The sequence below is a fragment of the Varanus komodoensis genome, unplaced genomic scaffold (genome assembly GCF_004798865.1).
Source record: "Varanus komodoensis strain SLA01 unplaced genomic scaffold, ASM479886v1 scaffold26, whole genome shotgun sequence".
NCBI classification, from domain to species: Eukaryota; Metazoa; Chordata; class Lepidosauria; order Squamata; family Varanidae; genus Varanus; species Varanus komodoensis.
The window spans coordinates 4,205,220-4,228,996 of NW_025335684.1; the positions used below are offsets into that span (position 1 = coordinate 4,205,220).

At 43.4% G+C, this 23,777-nt stretch overlaps 1 protein-coding gene across 3 annotated transcripts in view; it reads left to right on the forward strand.

The window, feature by feature from the left end:
* SDK1 (sidekick cell adhesion molecule 1) overlaps positions 1 to 23,777 on the forward strand; it is a 482,213-nt gene that overhangs the window by 91,708 nt on the left and 366,728 nt on the right. For 2 of the 3 annotated variants that reach the window (XM_044433572.1, XM_044433573.1), the window contains exons 2-4: positions 4,640 to 4,799; positions 10,257 to 10,363; positions 14,960 to 15,107. In XM_044433572.1, the coding sequence (XP_044289507.1) occupies positions 4,640 to 4,799; positions 10,257 to 10,363; positions 14,960 to 15,107 (415 nt within the window). Of the gene's footprint in view, positions 1 to 4,639; positions 4,800 to 10,256; positions 10,364 to 14,959; positions 15,108 to 23,777 lie in introns of those variants that run through there. The other variant, XM_044433574.1, reaches the window with a different exon arrangement.

Sequence of the window (23,777 nt, forward strand, 5' to 3'; positions counted from 1 at the left end):
TTTATATTTTCAGTTTGTTTCAAGCAAACATTAGTGTGTTTGATTAGTTGGTTATACACTGATGGTTTATGATTGTAAAAATCAAAGTCGAAAAAGGTAAAATTTCATGGTTTAAAATAAATCTCACAGAACATCAGGGTATTCTATAATCTACTCTGTATTATTTTATGAATCCTCTAGTAGGTCTATTAAATTTTAGCTTCCAAGAAGATTGAATTTTGAGATTCATTTTCTTACTGTGCTGCTTGATTTATAGAAGTTAGTCTCCAGCATCCTAAAAGCTTAGATTGGGGTGGGTAGCCCGAAGCCCTCCAGAAGATGTTGGTTTCCAACTCTTGTCAGCATAGCCAGTGATGATGGGAGCTGGAATCTAAAAACGGTTGGACAGCTGCAGGATACCTTCCCTGGCATAGGTCATTCAGATTCTGAGCCCACCTAGAGTTCCAGATGTTGCTATGCCACGAACTCGCCCATGGTGGCCATACTCAGCTCCGGAGAGGCCACGGGGACAGATAGCCATGCTGGAATCGGATCAAGAGCCCCAGGGTTGCTGGCTTGTCGTGATCCAAAGACAGGAGCCCGGGCTCCTTGTACTTGCACCAGATCTGTCCGATCAAGAGACTTCATACTGCTATCCAGTGGCAGGAACAGATGTTGCACAGTTGCTCAGGGATGGTTTCTGGGGTGCTGTTTCAGGGGCTGTAGGATGGCTCAGTCAGTAGCCTGTATGTATTACACTTAAAAAAAAAGCTGAGATGCAAAGACTGGGATATCCAAAGTTGTTAGCAGCAGCTTAGTGGCATGTAAGAGTTATTGGGTAGAGAACAGTAAAAGAAAATGGGGAAAAGTTTGTGCCAGAAAGAAGCGACAAGAAAATATCCCCCAACTGGTATTATCTTTCTATTAATGTGGGTGTTGATGTAAACTAATGAAAATGGGTACAAAGCGGTAATTAGGGTAAATATTTGGTTTCTAGACATCAGTTTCATTAATAGCTCAGCTCAATAGTTTCCTAAGGGCGTGGGGTTGGGGGGAAGTGGACTAGTGGATTTATTCTACAACTGCCTTTCACACTTGCTGGTAATTCCCACTGATTTGAGAGTACCCTGGGGCAAACTTTACTCACTCGCTGATAGGCTACAGCATGCAAACTGTTCATAATTAAGTTATATAAAATGTTTATGACCTTTTCTCTGTAGTGCGAAAACACAGTATGGGGAGTCTTGGTTTTGTTTTTGTTTTTGTTTTTAAAAAGCAGCCAGACACTCATCTGGTCGTTTTAAAGAAAAACAGTAGAGCCAGCACTTCTTTCATATCAGTGGAAGTTTTGCCACAGGCTTCAGTGACGCCAGAATTCTCTCTGAGAGTGGATGAAGCCTGCAGGATACACAGTTCTCCATTTAGTGCCCACACGCTGTCCTCCGCTTCAAAGAGCATGCTTTAAAACTCCAGATTGCCTGCTCTGTGCTCCACGTTCTCACATTTGCAACGTCCCCCTCTCGATCTCAACCTGCCCACTACTTCTGTCAGAAGCGACATCGCCAGGACCGAGGAGCCTATTTCGCAGTAATTCTTTTCTCGGGCTTTGCTCCCTCCTCATCCAAAGCTGCTTCTGTCTCTCCACGGTTCTGGCAGACGGGACTTGGTTCATTTAGCACAGATCTCTAGCGCAAGGCTGAGCAATGGAGATGGCACTCGTGTGTGTACACATGCACGCACGCACAAACTTTTATGCGTGTGCATGTGTGTGGGCACTTCCTGTACTCGTTTCAGGATCTGGGGTGGAGCAGCACTGAACTGCCTTTGTACCTCCCATGCCAATCTGGCTGGCAGGGAGGGCGGCATGGGATTTAAATGGGGAAGTCTGAAACTGAGGGCATGTGTCTGCACCCCATCTTTCCTGTTTGAATCAAGGTCCAGTCACTCCTCCAGACACCCTAAAACAAGATCTCAGGGCCTCTCTCCCATCCCTGTTTCTTTGGGAGCAAATCCTTGTTTTCTTGAAAAAGGAGGCTGTGCATAAGTTATCACTGGGATATTTGACTTTGTTCCTTCTGTTTTACATGCTTTGCATTTTTAAATTGAACTCCAGCACCTTGAATTTGACGCAGAAACAGATAGGCACCCAATGCAGCTCTGTCAGGGTGGTTGCTATATGACACCAGGCAGCCATTCCTGTCCCCTGCGTTTGTGCCACTTCTAGTTTCCGGTTTGGTTTCACGGGCAGTCCCACATGAAGTGCGTTAGAATAATCCAAAGGAGAGGCTTCCAGAGCAGGGCTGGGAAGTGGAGCAAAGGTATTCTGGGTATTTTGCCAAGCGGAGCAAAGGTATTCTGGGCCTCCAGTCACTAAGCTAAGCTAGATCAAGGAGCATTCCCAGTGCATTTCCTTCCGGCGCAGGCTTGCTACACAAGTTCTGGACCAGAGAAATGCCCAATTCAGTATCTTTATGACCAAACCTGACTAGGGTGACAAGAACAGCACAAACGAAAATCATGTTGGATCAGACCATCTATTCTAGCATCCTCCTCACTTGCCGGCCAGCCAGCTGCTTATGGGAAACTCACAGAAACAGATTCACTACTGATTGCTCACCCCACATTTCAAATATTCAGCAGGCATATATGATAACATTGTATATCTATGAGTTACCAAAATATCATATTCAGTTTTTATTGTGCATCCTTTTCATATGGAATGCAAAAATGTGCTTTGCATTTTAATATAAATGTGTTAATATAAATGTAATTAAGCATTTTTTTGGAGCTATGTCAGAGACCTATTTCCAAGGTTATTAGTACTACAAAGGCAAGCCAGGACCCCATAGGAGGAAATGAGGAGGAGGAGGATGGAGAAAAGTGTAACAAGATCCGAGTATCCAAGCATTATAACTTGCAATGTTCCTTGGGGAGAAGGCAAGCCAAATGAACCAGTTTAAAAGCTGTTGAGGTTTGTAGTGCAAATTGGCCCCAAAGTCAGGAACAAAGACCGCAATCAAGTGAACTCCTTTAGGTACTTGTAAAGGATTTCATGTGTCTGCTTCACTGATTTTGAAAGGCTCATGCGTAACTAACTATTCTGCATTATTTGCCTTTATTTGATTGAAGATGTGTGCACACTGCCCTATAAAGTTCTCTAGGCAGTGTACAAGAAACACCAAAATGATTTATATTCGAAATGCAACATAAAGCTAAAAAAATAAAAACCAGCTTCCTCATAACAACTGAGCAAAGCTCACAGCATCCCAAAGTTAAAAATATAGATTTAAAAGAGCCATTTCTGTACTACGTGCTGCATGGGGTAGCCCAGAAGCTGTAACTTGTACAAAACGTGGCAGCTAGATTGATAACAGGCGCCAGAGTCTGAATGTGTATCACGGATTCTGACCTGGTACCATGCGGTGCTCCTGAGCCGGACTGAAGATGCTTTAAAGTCTGTGTGGCTTGGGAATGACATACCTGGTGAATGAGCTTACCTGTGCAGTGTGCTTGCTGTCTAAGGTCATCTTCAGGTGCCTTCTCCAAAGGAAGCTCAGATGGTGTCAGCAAGGGGGAGGGCCTTTTCAATTATGCAGTGACCTCCCTAGCAAGGCCCGCCTGACACTGCCATTAATTTTTATCTTTTCAGAGCCAGGTTAAGACTTTCTACCACTTCCAGGCATTCAGCAGCATATCATAGTTTTTAATTAGCTGGTGTGATATTGTTTGGCATTTATCTTTCTTTACCGCCCGACCGACAAAGCTCTGTGTGCATGTGCACCTCTGCCTAGTTTAGTTACAAACATAAAAATACAACATTCTGTAAAGTGCATAATGCTGCAGTATTGAAGAAGCTTAATCTTGGCAAAACCACCTAGAGAACATTGGCAATATAGAAATGTAATAAATGGAACGCTGTGATTGATTTTAACAAATTGAGTTGGTTGGAGATCTTGTCTGGGAAGGCTGACATTATAATAAGAGGGTCTTGACCGAATCATGAAGTTGGCTAGATCCTATTCCTATTGATGCATAAGGAAATGGGACCAAGGTACAGGATGAGTAAATATTGCAATTTCTGCCTTCCACAGTTTAGTCATTTTAGGAATGACTCTCCAGTTGCTGCTTGTGCTTTCCTATCATGGAATCTTGTTAGCAATTTTGATCCACAGGCTGATGATAGTTTCAAAACTATATCTGACACTTGCACACTATTAAAAACTCTCTCATTCAAACCCCAGAGTGTTTTTAAATGTAATTTTAAGACCATCTGGTTAAAGACAATGTTGAAAGACACATTAATCTTGCTGTTCTGGACGATGTTTTGTTCAGAGCTGCTATCAAAATTCTTCATTTATCCTGAGCCATATCCTGCTGTGATAATCATTTCATCCAGGCTTACTTTTCTAACTTTCTAAAGAGAATTTAATGAACTGGATTTAACTCCTGTGAATCTAAGTAGCAGAAGAGGCTAGCATCAAATATCTCAGCTTCATAAAGTCTAGAACAGCTACATCCAAACGAGTACTATTTGCTATGTCGCAGTGGCTTTACTATATGTCCCAATAATTAACTGGTTTCTCATGGAACAGAGCAATTTTGTAACTTCATCTCTTAATTTTGTTTTGACTCCATTCCCCCCCCCCCCATCGTATTTCAGATGATGTTGCACCCTATTTCAAGACAGAACCAGGTTTGCCTCAGATTCACCTGGAAGGGAACCGTCTCGTGCTCACATGCTTGGCAGAAGGGAGTTGGCCTTTGGAGTTTAAGTGGCTGCATAATGACGTGGAAGCCACTGCCTTCTCCAGTGAATACAAGTAAGTGGCTTTCAGCATGTAGATTAATGCTACATTGCACCATAAATGAACAGAACATGGGCAAATGCGGTAGTTAATTAAGACTTGTGCTGTGAAATATCTTATGAGCCAGCTTAGAAATATTTCGAATAATCAAATAAGTTTTACTTGTAACCCAATGTAAGCTTTTATTGTTACTTTGTCAATGAGGCATGTCCCCCAGATGGGAAAGGGGGAAATAATCCCCTTGCTCCATGGGAAACCCTGTTCTAGATAGACCTCCCTCAACCCTCACAAAGCCTCTAATAGCAGCTGGGGCGGGGGACTTATATGTCCCTGCCTACCAGTGTTTTTCTCTATGCACAGCAGCTCTTCCTGGAGGAAACGATTTGGTTATGGGGACTTGATGCCTTGGAGAAAAGGATTTGGCTTTACTATCCCCAAAGCTTCAATTAAAATCCCCCCTCCTGAACACACACACAATTAACTTTATAAAGCAGAAATCAAGCGGGAACCACAAATGTGCCACTCCAGCATAACAGCCTAATTTGTTCGCAGAAACCTAGGGATGTGAGCCCAGGCTGCAGAAATGAACCTGCAAGCACAATGGAAGACGGGGGTACCTGAAAAGCACCACTTTGCCCTGCATGTGGTAATGCAGTGCTGCTAGATTGCCTCCTGGTTGGAGTCGCACTTTTCCCCCTGCACAAAAGGCTGTTTTGTCCCTGCTATAATGTGTGCGCTGTTTTTGGAAATGGGTTGCCAGAGTGGCATTGTGTTGAGTGGCTTTTCCAGTGTAATCCATTCAGTCGGGTCGGCCCTTCCATAAATACGGCTCCATCGCGGATAAGTCGCCCCGTCTGTGGTGCGCTTTGGACCCTCGAGAGGCATTCCTTTTTTCCATTTGTCCACTGCAGAATGTGGTACTCTGTGCATGGAAACTGAGATTTAAAATGGCATTTCAAGGGAAGATGGTTGATTAACTACGCAAGAGAGTTGATTAACCACAAAAGAAAGCACGCATGCCAGTTTGATCAACAGGGCATGCCCCGCTGCAGTCAGTCAGTAGCAAACACACACACACACACACACACTGGAAACCAACTATGCAAAGGGAGAATGAGAACTACAGATACCTAGAGATGAAATGATACAGAAATATGTATCTGCATACCTCTTAAAGGATATTATGCAGTGACACACAGTATAATTTTTACAATAGAAAAGCAGTGGTATATTCTTACATGTTGCCCCTATATGGATATGATGAGGAACCATAACTTACGTACTTTTGTTAGGGCAACATATAATATATAGGTTCCTTGGCCTCGATGAAAGGCATATTTATTTTGTTTAGAGTTTGATTAACTTATTTCAAACCCTTGAAGCATTTATCTTCTCTCACAGAATGTGCATGGAAAGCTAATCAACATAAACAATACAGTCTGAATAAATATGTTACTATGAATATTTCAGGTCTATTATTTATTTTTAATTGCTTGCCACAAACCAAGATGCACTTGGCATGTTTTTGAATTTATATGCAGGGAATTGCATTTATTCATTAGAATGAAATCACTGCAAACAAAACTATATTTGTTTTTGGCTTAAGGATGTTGCGCTAAATTTGACCTTAGTCTCATCTTGTAGACAAGTAGCATGGCAAAATATCTGGGTTTTTTTTCTACATCTGTACAAGCCAGTATAAACTAGGGATGTTTGAGGAATCCGACAGGGAGAGGAAAATTGAAGGATGCAAAGATCTACCCAGAATGCAGCTCACTTGTGCTCCCCAACCTTCTTTCCCATGCTCTGCTCTGGCCAGGAAGCAAGCCAAGCCGAGGACAAGTCATGAGTACCTGGGAACACTGGCAGACCCCTTCTTTCTGCAGAGAACACAACATATGCAGTTCTTTGGACAAGCAGAAGCAGAACTCTGCTTGCCGAGTGGGTGCCTGGGCAACAACATGTACACAAGCTGTCTTCGCAGACTCTCGTGCCCTTGCCTGTTCCCAGATGCCAATACTTGACGCAGGGTGGGCTGAGGGCTGAGGGCAAAGTGGGCCAGAATCCAGGGTGCAGAGATAAGGAAATTAATGGATTCCTACCCCCAAACCAGATTCCTTTCATATAACTATGAAAACCTAGTAGGCTTTTACGACACGTCTTCACAGATTCGGTTCGATCAGCCTTGTCCTGGTGCTGCCGTGACTTGACATGAGTCAAGGGGCCTGCCTTTGTTTTATCAATAGCCAATGAGTTGGTAAATTTTCACATTGGGTTGGCATTAGGAGGGAAAGAAAGAACTTGGGGGTTCCCACCCAAAATCCTCAGTTGATATGGTCAAAATGTGTAGCCTTATTGTTGTGTTATTTAGTTGTGATGAGGGGAATTACTCTAGTAGTCATTGTGATAACGATTTGCAGTTTTGGTGACCTGCTGTGTCTTCCTGAATGGTGTACACTGAAATACAATTGATGAAGATATAGTTATATAAATGCTTTTCCTGTTACAAATGTTATCTGGAAGCAGGAAAAGGGCGTGGCTAATCTTGCTTGTCCACCGCATACGTCTTTGGATTTTGTGAAAAGGCAACGTGTGTGTGTGTGTGTGTGTCATGTGGGCTGATACAAGAGAAATTTGTGGACTGAGAGCATGCTGTTCTCCTCATGAGAAGGATTTCTCCTCCAGTCTGAATACTTGCAAATGGATTTAAAATTCCAGAGCGTAGCCATAATCCCTACGCTTTGCAGTCCATGCTGCTGAACTGCGATACTCATGCAAGTGTTCCACACCAGCAGACGCCGACACATGCTTCTTGCCCATATTTAGGATGTTAAGTGTGGAGCATCTGCTGGCACTGAAGGAAGTGCAGCAAGCTCTGCTCTTGAGCATCCAGGAATTGCTCGGTCAGGCCATAGCTCAGGGGCAGAGGTCTAGTGCCAGTTCTTTAGGACTCGGGCCAAAGCCTGGCACTGCTAGTTAAACAGTCGCGTAGCAGGGCATTGAAAAGACTGTTGCTGCACACGCAGGAAAGCTGTTGCAAATCTGCGCAGGCAGGTGCTGGACTAAATCCTCTGACTCGGTATGAAGCAACTTCACGTTGGCTGTCCATAATGGAGATGCCATCCCCTAACGGAAAATGCATCCCAGTTTGGACACCTGCATAAAGCCACAGCACGGATGCAGACACTCAGCTGCTGGCAGCCTTACTCCAGGCCCTGAGTGCAGGAAGAAAAGGGCTGACACGGTTTTCACTGGTATTTTCATGTGTTGATGCACCGTCCTCCTCCTGCCTTGGCCTTTCTTCAGCAGCCAGTTTCTCCTGGGCTACTCCACTCCAAACAAATTGTCAATTTTCCTGAATTACTTTCTCAGTTCTGCAGGAACTTTAAGTGCCCTTCTGGCATGCAGACAATAAAAGTGCCTTTCCGTCTCTTGCATGCTGAATGATTCTTCTGTTACTAGGCAAGAAAGATGGCTAGCTTCGGGGGATAAGCTAGCATATAATGCTTAGGATAATCACAGCCTCGTCATTTTCAAAGCTATCGATACAATAGTCGCACAATAGTTCATGCGCTGAAACAATGCTCCGAGAACCCTTGAGGTTGCTAACATGGTCGCGGCAGAGCAGGGCCCACATGCAGAGTTGCCTGAATAGGCGAGCACCTGAGGAGCCGTGTGTTCTCATGAGCAGAATGTACAATCAACAATATAATGAAGGAGGCGGGACAACCAAAGGGCTAAGCAACGTGTTAGCGCAATATGCAGTAGTAACAGCTGCACTTCCGTCTCAGGTACCTTAAGAGCCCCTTGCTCTGACAGAAAACTCACTGGCGCTGAAGTTGTCCTCTGAGTTCCTTCTGCGGATGTTCTTCCCAGGGCTGGTATCAAGGCTTAGCTGAAGTCAAGCACCAGCCAAGGGCCTCGACACCAGCTGGAGCCACTGGTGTGACTCCATCCTCCTCCTCATTACAACCTGCTTCTTCGCCTGCCTTGCTGCTGCCCAGGACGTGGCGGGCGTGGGGAGACGGATGCCCCTGCCTGCATGCCCACCGTGTGGCTTTCTGCCTGGCCAGCAGGCAAAGGGAGCACAAGGCAAAAATGGCTGCAGCATCTGGTGGTGAGAAGGTGGGCCAGGGGAGCACTTGGAGGCGTTCTTAGAATTCTGGGGTGGGCTCTGAGACTACGCTGAGTGGGCTACACTTGGAGGCGATGCAGGGGCTGAGAAAGGGCTCTGCTTTGCTGTGGACCTCAGCATAGGAAGGCTTTCTTCAGCAACACTCATTACCCAATCTAATGAGCTTGAGTTGCCAGGGGAAAAACCCCTTTTTCTATCCTAAGCCTTTAAATTGTGAGCACTGTATCTCCTGCTATCGTTTGTTCAGCTGTCTCAATTTTTTAACCTGCAATTGATCCATTTTTTAAGGTTTCTTGACTTGTTCATAATTGGGTTTGAAGCAATGAATGAATGGAAATGCATTATTTACAAATGAACCTGTTCTGGGCATGTCTGCTAGGGCTCCTTTGGGCCCATCCTTTCATGTATTTAAGCAAAAAGCAGAATTCAGAACTGTTCCTAAAATTGCACTGGACCTCAAAAGGATGTGATACTCACAATTTAAACTTATGTCAATCCTACCAAAATTTGTTATTGCAGAAGGCCTTGATATTCTGATTTTTGGGCTTTTCCAGAGCATAGACTGAGGTGTCATAAAAATACATGCAGAATGGTTTAACCAGAGGTCAGGGCAGGAAGTTAAAATTAAAGATGTGTACTGAAAGATGGCCCTAGAAAACTGCTTTCAGCTTTCTGAACATTTTTGGGCACTCCTAGAGAAGAGAATTTAAAAGCAGGTGGAAAAAAGGAGGAACTGGCTGGTTTGTGGGTGCCTATTAATAGAAAGGGAGAGTGGTAATCACCACAGCGATCGTTTCCTAGTCATCTCGGCAAAATGCAGAGCACTTTATCTACTTCCACTACTTTTATGAGTTCAGTTGATTACGCAATGTACATTTTTAAAAAGACTTCAGAAGCAGAGATTTGATGTCGCCAAACATCTTTTCCAACATCAGCCCATAGATTTCTGTTTTGCTTTTTGTCACCGCAAGAAATTAACTTTCTTGCCTTACAGATGAAGCAGTGTTGAGTGGTAGAAAATGCTGAAATATGTCAGTACTAGGTGAAATGTGAAATTCAATCTATTCGTAAATGGCTCTTCAAGCTGAATGATGTTATTCATATTAAGTTTTTCTTGCCTACACCACGTGGTATAGCATAGGGGGCAGAATCATACAAAAAACGAGGACTGATAATCACGTGGAAGGACGCATTGCAGAGGTTCGAATAAGCTTTGGGAAAGTTTTAAAACTTTTTGAGAAGCCGAGACATGTTTTTTTTCAGCTCGAACTGTTTTTGAGAACAGATACGAACTTCTAGCATATGTTGTAACCATTGTGTCTTTTTCTGTCTTACAGGTATGTTATTCCATCCTTGCAAAGATCTGATGCTGGTTTTTATCAGTGCGTTGTGAGGAACAGAATGGGGGCACTCATGCAAAGAAAATCAGAAGTTCAAGTGGCATGTATGTGTGAAAGGCATTTATTCAAACATTTCTTAATCAAAATGCAGCAGGCATCTTTTGTGCAGATAATGATATAGCCGTTCTGCCGATTAGCCTAGGCCTGTCCTATTATCTCCCAAAGCAGTTACACAACTTCCAGGCTTTCTAGAGTGAGAATAAGGCAGCCCAGTCTCCTCTAGCCACTTTGGGCTAGCACTTTAGGGACTATTGGAGTTGCTGCCCAGCACGCCGAGAGGCTACCAGGTTGGCTGCCATGCAGAGAATCCGTATCACAGGGTGAGTACTTCTATCTGGCCATCTTTTCAGCTTCTAAGAATACATAATGGACAATGCAGAAAGTTTTTAATTCATATTTTTGCAAGCTGAAGACCACTAAGATGAGTATGTATGTATTTATTTAAAATTCTTTTAGGCCGTCCCTTACCGTGGTCTTGGGGCAGTTTAACAACAAGACAAACTAAAACAAAACACAGCATCCTAACCAAATTCTTAACCAATCAGCAATAAAGCCCATATTAAAAACAGTCCAACCTTAACACATTGGGGAAATAAAAAGGTTTTAGCCTGAGCTGGCACTCTTTAATGTGAAGGGCAGGGCTTTGGAAGATGCTAAATATAAACATACAGAACATCTGAACAGGAGGGGCAAGTTGCCGTGTCGTTTCAGCCTGCTCACGCCCGCATGTTCATGCTTTAGTTGACAAACACTCCATGATCTGTGCTCTGGGGCCAAATGAGCCAGCTCACTTGCCTCGCACCGGCTGCCCACACAAACAGCCAGTGCAAGGCAGACCTCAGGCCGAGAGGAAGTGGGCTGGGGGCTGGGGAACTCCAGATTTCCATCCCCAGACTGGGCTCCTCACACATGGCTTGTCAAGAACGGGTCCAGGGCTCTGCCATAGGCTCCCTGCTAGCACCTAGACTCAGCATAAGCTTGTCAGCAACTTATAAAACTAATGTAAACCATGTTAATTTTTCCAATTAGGAGCATCAAAACGGAATACATTCTTAATAAATTGTGTCAGGAACTCATAAGTCAAACTTCCATTCTTACTGGGGAAGAGTCCTTTCTGTAGAACTGAAGGCATCTTCTGTTTTACCTTTCTGTTGGTGGGAAGCTCTGCCGTGACTGCCCGGGGAGAAGACAAGTAGAAATCTCCCAAGTTAAGATGAAGTTCACCATTTGTTTATACACTACACGTCTCTGTCTGAGACTTTGATTATTGTTCCTCAGGGCACTTAACTGGAAGGTCAGCAACAGTGGCTGTCATTTGATAAATGGCAGGAAGATGAAGTGGGTGAATGGAATTCTTTATTAGACATGACCATTTACAAGGAAGTGATTAAATGGAGAAGAGAGGTACCGTGAGGGAAATGTGCTGAATTTATTTTTCCTGCAGCTTAATATTAGCATCAAGAATAATAGTGTGTAATGCTGCACAAATTGGTCCAGCAGACATTGACTCTTTCAGCTGTTATTTAATGTCTGTTTTGCAGATGCCATGCGACACTGACTGGTTTAAAAAGTTTTTTGGACTGTGAAATATTTAATTTTGCAGTACTGCTTTACATGATTTAGCCAACATTAAGCAGGGCTAATGCAAGCATGACCAGGACTCTTCTCAGTCTGCCCTCCTTCGGGAGCACGAATTCCCATCACTCTTGATCTCCGTGAAGCAATATGCGGGCCGTGGCGAGTGACCACTGGCAAGAGGGTTCCTCTGAGCCAGACTCTGAAGCCAACTTCAGGGCTTGCTCCTGATCTTTCAGCCCCTGTGAACAGATCTCCACTGAGCAGTTCCTGAGGGTGGGACAGGACTTCTTCTGAAATCACATCACTTTCTGCATTGAAAGAGCAGTATATTACTGCTTGCATGCGCATTATTAAGAAAGAGACTTTGGGAGACTCTATACTACCCAAGTCCAAGTTAAGATTGCATTTCAAGGACTTGTGTAATCTTGAAGGTAACACCGAAGCGGTTTCTAAGCCAAATTCGATATGTGGGTTGGAAAGAAAGACAGAAAGAAGAATGGATCTTGCCCCTGTCTGTTGTGCCGTTCAGGTATGGCAAGCAGCCGGCCTGTGATCTGCAATGCTTGGTCCTGGTGTTTGCGAGGAAAAGTTGGCGAACAGCTCCACAGGGGCTCCACCGCCTCTGGAGACGGGCTGTCTTGTGCACGAGGTGGGGGGGGCGGGGGGGGGATCATCAGAACTGCCCCTGGTGAGCCTTAAGTGTGCAGGGCACAAAACGGGGCCTGGCCAGCCGCGTGACCCTCTGCGGCAGCACCCGCTACCAGAATGGTGTTGCCTCCCCGTGTGGAGTCCCTGGCAGTAGCCCGCCACGACTGGATGGAGGCCACGTTGCCCGGTGCCCTCTGCTCCGCTGTAGCTGCACAGGCACCATGGAAGTCGGAGGGGGCAAGAGGCGTCTGTCAGGTTCCGAGCCGGTGTAAGCCTGTGCTTTCCCTGTGGTTTGGCAGGTATGGCGCCCGTCTCATCCCAGACTCACCCCCTCTTACCTGTTCCAGTATCGTATTTTTGCCTGCAGAAAAGCCCCTGTTCCACCATCATGGCAGGCCTTTGCCTCTCAGCTGGTGTGAATTCATTGTGGAAGTGTACCCAAGATATCCAGAGCTCTTTTACTGTAAGAAGGATCTTTGATTTCAGTAAAAAAAAAAAAAAAAAACACACACACACAAATCCGGAACAAATTCCAAAATTAAAGGATAACTTTACCTTCCAGATGCTGGCACCCATGTACCAAATGCTTCTCACTTATGATGAATTAAATATAAAATACAATTCTTTAATTTCAGAATGTACATGGGAAAGCATCACAAACTTTAATTCTTAGATAACTCGAATGGTAAAGCATTGTACTAAAAAAAAATTAGCTGAAAATTAATGCAAACAAGGCTGCATAGGACTCGCTATGGAATTCTTAATTAGAAAATGTCTAAATTGTGAAAGCTAAACTGATGATGTAACAACAAGGTTAATTAGAACTACTTGCATGGTTCAATACTTCTTTTAATGTAGGTAATCTGATTACAGTTGTAAACAAAAGATATGGACTTTTGTGAACCATACAGTGTTAATTATTTTAGTTCTTGGAAATGTCAGGTTGCTTATTAAGGCCCAATTTAAAATACTGACATGGTTTTCCAGGCTGCTTCAGTGTCTGGTCATTCCTGAGCAGGACCATCCATTTCTCTTTCTGCAGCTCAGTCACGGGATAGAGTAGACCCATGGACCACCTTTCCTCCATTTATTTCCCTTTTATGTATTACACAAAACTATGTTAAAATATGTATAAGAATGTTTTTTTCTGACTGAACACACGCCTCTACATTCGAGATGAAAGGAATTGTCAACAAGCCCTGAACCACGAACTGCTGCCCTCTCTGTTTCAGCCTGTGCCCACTCAGTTCATGCTCCTACTTTTCCCAGCCCCTTTATCCATCCTATATCCTGCAGGCCTTCATCTCTCTAAATCTACATCACAGAACTAAATCCCACTGAATACAACAGGACTTGCTCCCAGGTGGATGGGCGTAGAACTGAGCCCTTGCCCTATGTTTTAGCCGAGTGACCTTGCTCCTTGCTCAGTTTTCTAGCCTACATCTGCTTTTGCGATCTTCACAGTACAGCCAAGCAGCTTCTCTAGCTGGCAGTTCCTTTTGGCTGGCGCACTAGTGGGGACCATGTGATGCGGATTAATTGCTGCAGTGCATTATATGTGAGACTGCCTTTGCAAGGAAGTTCACAGGAGTGTTCGCATCATTATGCCATTGAATGATCTTCACTGGCTGCCTATTAGCTCCTGGGCTGAGGTCCCAGTGGTTACATATGAACGTGTAAAGGTCTAGGACCAGCTTGCCCGAAGGGCTGCCATCTTCCAGATGAACCTACCTGGCAACTGAGGTCTTTCTCTGATGCCCTTCACTGGATTCCTTTACAGGGATATCAACAGAAAAAAGGTGTCAGCTAAGTCTATCCTATTAACATGGATATTTGGATGTATAATTCACTTTATTGGGTACTACCATTTTGCTTAAAACGCCCATTAGAATTTGGATTTTAACTCCAGTTTAAGCTGCCTTAAAGGCTCAGATTGGAAAGGGAGGGTTGATTTAAAGTACGGATGGTTCAGGTACCCCCTTAACTTGCCTGCGTCCCAAATAGAAGGCCTGTTATTTCACAATTTCGGTTGAGAGCTATCATCTTTAGATGCACATTAGAATGCTTTAATATATTATAAAATTAAGTTCTGGAATTCATCTGCTACTAAATATATCCCTTTTCAGTTGGTGAGAGCAGTCAATTGCCTACTCAAGGAAATGCAGCGGTGCTGACTGAGACGCTTATTGGATGTCCCAGAGTCACTGGGCTTTGCCTCATGCCTCACTGCACATCCACAAACCTGCATCCTCAGCACTCGCACGAGGCCTGTTACAGCTTGCTGCTAAATTGCGACAGTGCCAATGACTGCTATAAAACATAATTATTATTCTCTGTGACCCCTAAAAAGTGACAACATGGCATGGGAGAAGAAACTCCTGGGTTTTTTAGTATAACTTTTTTTTTTTTTGCAGACATGGGGAATTTCCAAGATGTCGACCAGAGGAAAACAGTGTCTGAAGGGCAAGCCACGGTACTAAACTTCCCGGACATCTCAAGCTTCCCCAGACCACAAGTGACTTGGTTTAGAGATGGGCACAAGATTATACCGAGCAGCAGAATGTAAGTTAAAATCAATTACTTTTAATATATGACTAATTCCACTTAATAATGCAGCTTGCATTTTAAGGTTTAAAGTTAATAAAACAAGCTAATGCAGTCTTTGTTTGAGACATGATGGCTGCTTTAAGTCTGGCTATGAAATATTTTAACAAAATGCCTTGTTCGAGGAGAGTATTTGACTCTGCCCTTGTAGCACCAGCCTGACCCTCGCTGTCTTTGTACATTGTCCTGGCATATTTCTGGAACAGCACACACCTATCCACTAATTGGTATTTAATCAATTGTGCAAACTTTATGATTTCTGGTGTTTACTTATAAAGGGGAATTAGCATGTGAGCTGCACTTGAAACTTGTTTCTTTGACAATGAAATGGCAATTAGTGTTTGGTTTGTTTTATACCCCTTTACCACGTGATGACAGTTTTATTTCTTTTGGTCTAATTAGCACTTCGCCCATTCATAGAAAAACGGTTGTACTCTGATTACCTAAGCATTCTCTCTAGGTGTACCAGTTCTCTCATTCTACAGCATATCTAAAATGCCAGTCTCATTTTAACACAAACTTTCCCTTTCTGTTAATTAGGATATTTTAAGAACCTTTTTTTCTTCCATCTGTACCCTAATGTAATTTAGTAAGCAGTAAGTGGATAATCAAGGTTTATCTGGGGGTGGGGGAGGGATGGAAATGCCGGCTGGAGCTGGTGTGCGTAGATTTAGGCACAGATACAAGGAAGGTTGTTGAATGTGAAGACCTGAAGTGGAAAACGGTGTGACGTTTGTCTGTAGCCTGGTATCCCCTGTGCTGACCTCCCTTGCTTGTGCACTGCCGTCCACGTGCTGTCCTTGTGGGCAACGAATCGGCCTGGCTGGGCAAATCGCATTTCTCCATGGTTTACTTCGTGCAAACACACGGCAGGGTATGATCCTGCACTTCCCTTGATGGATTCGGAAGTCCGGTTCCCTCTCCCCGCCCTCCTCTGTGCTCGCATTCCTCTGCTGATGCCTGCACCACATTCCCTGAGGCCCATTCGTCACAGCCGCTGCTTCCGATCCGGCTCAGTCCATTCCACAACTACCTACAGCCCTGCAAGGATCCCAAGTGGCAGCAATGGATGAATCAGCCCCACTAACGTGCACCTGATTGTGCGCAGCTTCTCTGTGAGTTACATTTGTCAGACCTGCTGCCTTCACACATAAATAGACCGCAAGGGAAATGCACAGGCCAAGCAGAAGTTACTCTAGGTCTCCTTAACGGAGTTTTGCATCAGTGAACCACTATTGGCTTTGCAAAAAGAGGGAAAAAGTCCTCTACAACCAGAAACGATTAATGATTTGTACTGCCAGGCAAATTCATGTGATGATTTGTTGGGAAATAACATACTGTGCAGTCCAGCGTCTGCTTCTAAGCACCTCCTATTGAGCTTAGTGGTAAGGGAGCATGGAATTGTAGCCTTGAACACCAATTGAACGTCTGTATCTGATGCTAGTTGGTTACATTTTTATTGCTTGCATATAATAAACAGTCCAGTCCCCACCTTATCAGACTCATATGAAAGTAATTCATAAGCTCACTTCAAAAAAAAGCCCCTTTTTTTTGAAAAGGTTGAAGCTCATCAGGGCAGAGGATCTATCGGTGCTGAGCAAGGCCAATCCTTAAGCTTATAACAGAAATAGGTTTTCCGCATGTATGCATCCTTATTAGGGTGATTCTGCTGAATCCTGCTAGTGTGTTTTGTTAGTTGTTAGTTAATGCTAAACTCTGTGAATTAGTGTTTGCTGAGTAAATATCTGCCTTATCTCCTGCTCTGTATTTCTATAAATGTCAGACTATTGTTTGATTTGCCTTAATTGTGCCTTCATCGTCTGGGGGATGGTGGAGGCTGGGAGAGCCTGGAGGAATGTTGTCCATGGGGTTGTGATGGGTCGGGCATGATTTTGCGACTACCATAACACTGGATGAACATATTGCTCTGTGAAGGCAAAGTGAAGGATAGCCAGGTTGCATATCAAGCCTCTGAACTAATTTATTAGAATTGGTGTTCATCTATTTTGGAGTAATTAGGATGTCATCAAGTGCTTTGGTGGTCATTTCCCTAGGAACACGTATCCCATCCGATCTCCTTAATGGTCCTTTAACTGCATGCTGTGCTTGAAACGCTCCTTTTAAAGACTCCCCTGGTGCTTGCTGGGGCAGTATTCCAAAAAGCAGGGCTTAAGAAGTCTTCTCCATAGTTTATCCAGGACGTTTGTGGTTGCTGTCAAGAAGGGTAATGCATACTTCACTCTCTTCTTTTATCTGTCTACAATAAATATTGTGTACCACTTTTATCTCCTCTGAGCTTGCTGATATACCAGCTGTTGCAGGTGCCACTCCTGCTCAACTGTGATACGAGGCTGTACAAGCTCTGTGCCAGGAATGCAGTCATTCAGCTTGCCACTAAATCTGATCTCTTCATTACATCTTCCCATTCTAAGCTTTTCGAGCTGATTCAGCATCTTTTGTTTTTCTTAAACGTATCACTCTTGTTGTCATTGGTGCTTTAAAAAGCCTCACTAGCTAGAAACATTTTCATTTGTGAGTTGTGCTGCTATCTGCATTTCATTTACAGTCCTTGGTATTCAAAAGAAATTGCTTGCTGCATATTTTTTATATTCTTTTTGGAAAAATGGTTTGCCTCTTCAATTTCTTTCGGCTATGGAAGTAGACCAGGAGTCCAGGCTGGGATGGATTCCTGAAATTGCTCTTACAGCAGCAATGTCATAGCTGAGACACTGGAGCTTTCAAGGCTACTGCTCTCTGAGTTCTGAAGTTTGCATTTTGAACAGAAGCTTCAAAGGTCCAGTTGGTTTTAACCCTATTGGGCCCTAAATTTGATATCCTGTTATCTTGTGCATATGCATGTGTGTGTGAGAGGTTTGTTAAGGCCACCTACTTGTTAACATTGTGACAAGGTCAAATACTGGAGTTAGAAATTCTCAGGTTTGGCTTCTGATGGATTCTCAGAAATAGTTACAAAATGATCTCGCATTGTTTCTTTATCCCAATTGTCTATTGTTTCTTATGAGGCAGATCTAAGGAAGACTTTCCTTCTCCTTAAGGATGGAGACTGTCTAGTTGCTTTGGTTTTTTCCACAACTGAATCTTACTAGAGCCAGTGCAAAGGTCAAGAGTGCAGGGATGGAACTCAGGAGATATTTTTTCCTCTCAAGGAACTCAAGGCAGCTGACATAATTCTCCTCCTCCTCCTCTCCATCCTATCCTCACAACAACAACCCTGTGAGGTAGGTTGGGCTGAGGGTCCGTGACTCACCCAAAGTCACCCAGTGAGCTCCATGACTGAGTGGGGACTAGAACCCAAACCTACACTGTGATCTTCCTAGTTAAACAATAAAGATTGCCTGAAGTAATACCATACTGCTTTCAGATGAGCTTCATTTTTCTCAAAAAAGCTTGAGATTCAATTTGTATGTGCATTTATCATGTCTAACTGGCCTCTCAGAGTTCTCTTTATTTTGATACATTCTAAATATGTTTAGAAAGGTATTTCAATTTCAAGCGCCTTCATATGTTTTGTTTTAAAGCATTACACACACACAAAAGAAGAAAAAACCAATTTTTTTCTGCAGAAAGTAGAGCAAGGGATCACCTTCTGTTTTATAAAACATTACTATCAGTTTAAGTTTCCTTGAGGAATTGTATAATATGCTAGAGTCAGTCTGAGGATTTTTTTCTTGGAAGGTGCTTATCAGAGTAGCTTAGCAAAACATATTTTAGGAACTGCCAGACTTCCACTTAATTATCGGTTCATCCACCAGAGAGCATCTCCTATTCTGCCAGGCAAGAATATTGGTGTCTGTTTCCTCTTATATGTTGTCATCTGCATATGATGTCCAATAAATTCTTCAATTTACATCTGAAACATCTCAGATATGTTGCATTATTATACTTGCTTATAGAATAATATCAGCTGTCACACACAGGTGGTTAGCTCTTCCCAGGTATGTGATTAAATACTAGATGATCTATCAGCTATTAAACTTTTCAGTTGTTTCATGTGCTATTTGTAGATAGTACCCCTGAGAATTAAAAAAAAATCCAAGTGACAAAGTTGATTCTTCCTTGATTTTTTTTTTAATGCAGAGATTTGTTTTTACCATATTAGGCATAATTTCCCTTGTTTTCCTAGTCAAGTGTGCATACGCACATCATTGCCATCATTTCATTGGTTATGTGCCATCCACCACAAAAGACTGCAGCGCAGCTGCTGAACCGAGTCTTCAGGATGATGCTCTTTATGCAGCCTTTATGCAGCCTTTGTTCCAAGACCCCGGCCTCTGCTACCTTATGTATGCAACCTGAGCCACTGGCCCATGTTCCCTCCCCTGCCAAAGTCAAAGTAAACAATAGAGTGGCCAGTGAAATATAAATGATAGCAATTACAAGGACAAAGGAAGGCTGGGCTAATTATTATGCAACATTGCTACCAGCAAATATTGGAACAACCTTTTTTGATATCCAGGCCTGCTTTTGCGGCATGGGTCGACAACATGCAGAAACAAGCGAACAGCAGCGCTGCAGAGCTGCCGATTCTGGCTTTCTGTGGCAGCCACAGACCCCACTTTCCTTTCTAATGCCTAAATTCCTGTTCGGATCAACCGTGGCTCACGTGTGTGGGGGGCACTGTTCTTGTTGCCGCTTTGTTCACTGAAGTGACGTGTTTCCTTCCACTGCAAAAAGCAGCCTGGAAGCGACTGAGATTCATCATGGTTAATATAACAACAAGAAGAAAAGAAACTCAAATCAGTATAAACCACAATTGGCATAACACTACAAATAAAAACAAGTCCCCCCAAAACTTGATCTAAAAAGAATAAGAGTACACAAAATCTGCCCCAGCTCCACAGCCTGGAACAAGCATTACAAAAGCAGCCCCCAACAACTAATGTCAAAATGCCCAGGAAAATTAGAACGCCATTACCTGGGGCAGAGAAGATCCACTGTGTTGGCCCCAGAGAGACTTCCTTGGGCAGAGGACTCCATACAGATGGCGTTTTTACAAAATGACCTCTTGACATCTCATGAAATTCTTTTGGAGAGGGCACACGGAAGGGCCTTTGAAGCTAAACTCAGGGGATGGGTAGGTTCATACAAGGAGGAGGAATTCTTGAGGCATTTTGATCCGTGTAACACTGTGTAGGTCAAAACCAGGACTTTGAAATTGGCAGAGAACCAAATTGGGACAACATGCAGGTAAGCCAGCCCAGTCCTAGTTTCCGAATGGTATATAATAAAGCACAAGATGCAGAACATTGCAATCATCTTAAACTAAATGTTTACGTTGAACTAGTGAAACGGCTATCCTCACCTGGACAGGTCACAGCTCAGCTACCAAGTGGTGGAGGCTGGTGGAAGGCATGTTGCACCATGGAGCCCCCCCAAGCCTGCAATGGCACTGATGGCTCCTGCTCCCTCACGGGGAGCTGGTTGCGTCTCCAGTGTTTGAACACAGAGCCGCCATCTCATCTAGACTGAGCCTTGGTTTATTGGTTCTCACCTGGTCCATTGCCAAGACACGATGCTGATTCAGCACATCCGTTGCCACACCAATCTGGGCTCATCCTGATGAAGACCAGCAGCAGTTTCGTGCACATGCTAAACAATCGGGGGGTAGAATGTGGAATTCCACGGGGCCAAACCATCTCCCCGGCATGTGCCGCCTTCTAGAATCAGCTGTCAGGATAAGAGCAGAACCGAAGCCGTGCCCCAGCTTCTATCTTGGGTAGCCATACTAGAAGGGTACCATGACGGACAGAATCAAATGCTGCTGAGAGTTCAAGGTGTCTCAACAGCAACATACTCCCTGCCTTTTCCCTGGTACAGGTTCTCATGCAGGGCAAACAAGACAGCCTGGATGCAAAGACGAGGCCAACGCTGAAAAGATCCAGAAAAGCAATCTCGTTCAGGAGTACCTGGATCTTGTCAGTGCCCACCTATGTATTCAAGGACCTTGGCCAGCCAAACATCCAGCCAAACATCCTTCAAGTCAGGTACAGCTTCCGAAGGAGTGGTCCATCGCCGTCTCCTTCAGGTGACTTGGGACCACTGCCTCTCGGAAGGAGGGATTTCTCACTTCCCTGACCCAGCCAGTGCTTTTCCTGCTAGACGTCACCAGTGATGAAGGGCATGCACCTGGTCCCACATACATGTAGTTGCATGTACCCACGTCAGCATTTTGTCCATCTCTTCTGACCATAGTAACCAAAACTCGTGCAATAATTATGAATCAGAGAGAGCTTTGGATACCTCACAAGACAGGTCTGCTAAACCATCTAATGTGGCTCCCAGTCAAGTTGTCCACCCATGTTGCAGAGTGATCATTGCCTCTGGGTTCTGTCGCATATTAACAGAAAACTTGGTTGTTTTATGCAGCAGTTCATCACGGAGGTTTAAGGCAATCGTATAATTGCTCAAAATCATGCATCTGCCAAGAAGCCATCCATTGGCTCTAGAAGGCACTTTCATCTTATGCCCACCTATAAAAATATATCGATATCTACACAGATTTCTAAGATAAAGCAAAGTGCTTTGCATTTTGAATAATGCTGTATAAATCCTAGATATTATAATCCTTTAGCTTCTTGTACATGTTATCCCACTGTAATTAATTACATAATTTATAAGGAAGCACCTTTATGGGTTGTAGCTTTATATAATTGCAAGAAAATTGTGTTCTACGTGAAGGAAGCTTGCCAAGTTGGCTATCCTGGAACCAATATGGTCGTGTCCACTGGGGGGAAACTCTAACAAGGGAATTCCGAAGCTCAATAACGTCTACGCAATTGTTCTATTCAAATTTTCAGAAATGTATTTTCATGCATTTAATGTTGCTTAGGGAACTGTCCCTTTCCTTGTTAAGATAGAATCATAAAGTTTTAATGGTAGTGCTTTTTACAATGCATCTATAGTCCATTGCCTCTATGCACAGCAAAAGAGGCAAATGAAATAAAATAAAATTCTGAAAAGTGCCTGTTAAGTAATGAATTAGGCTTCCAGTTTTTGCTTTGATAGCAATTAATGTTCCATGTACCAATTTTTCACTTGAAAACAAACACACATTATTGTGCATGTACTGAGCCAAACTGGTGCAGCACTTCTCTGCAAATATTAGCCTGCCTTACGGCTTATGCTAGTTGCACATAATTGCATTTCACATACACCAGATAATACTTTAATTAAAATTGTGATAATTAGCATGTATTTTTAATGAACAATAAATTCTGAGGTTGCCAAGTCAGTGATGCATTTGCTGAATAATATTGCTTCTTTTTATATAAAAGAAAAAGCTTCTAAACTTGTAAGCTTTAGTTTGTGAATGTCAGTATTTATATATATAAACATCAAAATCCACCGATCTGTATAAGCTGCTCCATTGAGTTTCTATGTATTGAATTGTAAGCTTACACAATGATATTTCCCTTAGATAGTGTTTAATTTGGTCAAGACCTTCAAACACTTTCTTTTACCAACTTGTTGGGATCCACCTAAGTATTATGGACGTGCATTGGATTTGCCAAATATCAGACAGACTTGGGCTTCTGAGGGTCCCTTTGTTGAACCCGCAAACAGAGTGAACAAAAAACTCTGGCTGGACCATTCCAAACATTTGTGCATGATTTTTCAGGCTATTGAAAGAGTTGCCCGCAAAATAAATGAATAAATCACTATTTTTCTTTCACCTTTCCATGTATAGAAAATGTCAAGGTGGTGCCAGGTGGAAGGTGGGGACTGCAGCTGAGTGATTTATCTATATTCCGATTGCAAGGAACAGGTGACTCTCCAGCCACTGTACTTGCAGGGAGAGATTTGAGTTGTTGCTGACGGTCGCTTTCTGTTCCTGTTGCTGTTTTTTTTAGTGGAGAGCACCAAATGTTGTGTGACTTGTATGAGAGGAATGCTGGCTGTCATCTGTGTTAATCCTTTCAGAATCCTGTTCCCTCCCTTTCTAACCAATCCCCATTATACCAGCTTCCCAGTCCTTTTCCTGGAAACCTCCTTTTCCATTTCGTCTGTGCCAGGCTCCAAAGCTGGTTTACAAGGAAGATGCTATTATTCCTGAGGCCAGGGTACTCATGGGGATCTTGAGAAGGAAAATGAATTCAGAGGGGCCTCCAAATGAGAAAGCGTTGTAAATACTGGCTGACTAGATAAATGCCTATATCCTAATAATGACAAAGAGGTTCCATTCTTAATGCCTAAATGCCTGGGCACTAGAACAGTTGGTCGGAGGGCAGCTGACCCTGATTTAACCCTATGTGATATCGCCTAAAACCTAGTACAAGATGTAGGTGTTATTGAACCAGTTAAAATCAGTGACCACAGTGCTATTGGATCCAATATATCTTTAAGTGGAAAACTGGACAGGAAGTCCACCAGAGTTGTATTTGGCTTCAAATGAAGAAACTTCTCTAAAATGAGGGAACTGAAGGTTCAAGAGCCCATATGGAAATATTCAAAAGCACAGTCACGGAAGTTCAGCCAGAACTTCAGCTAGATATACTTACTGTCCAAGAGATCACCAGCACGGTTCGCAAGTAAGAAGCTAGCGGAGAAAAGGAGACTTCCTCCAGAAATGAGGAAAGGGAAAGGAAACGCGAGCTTACACAAAGGAGA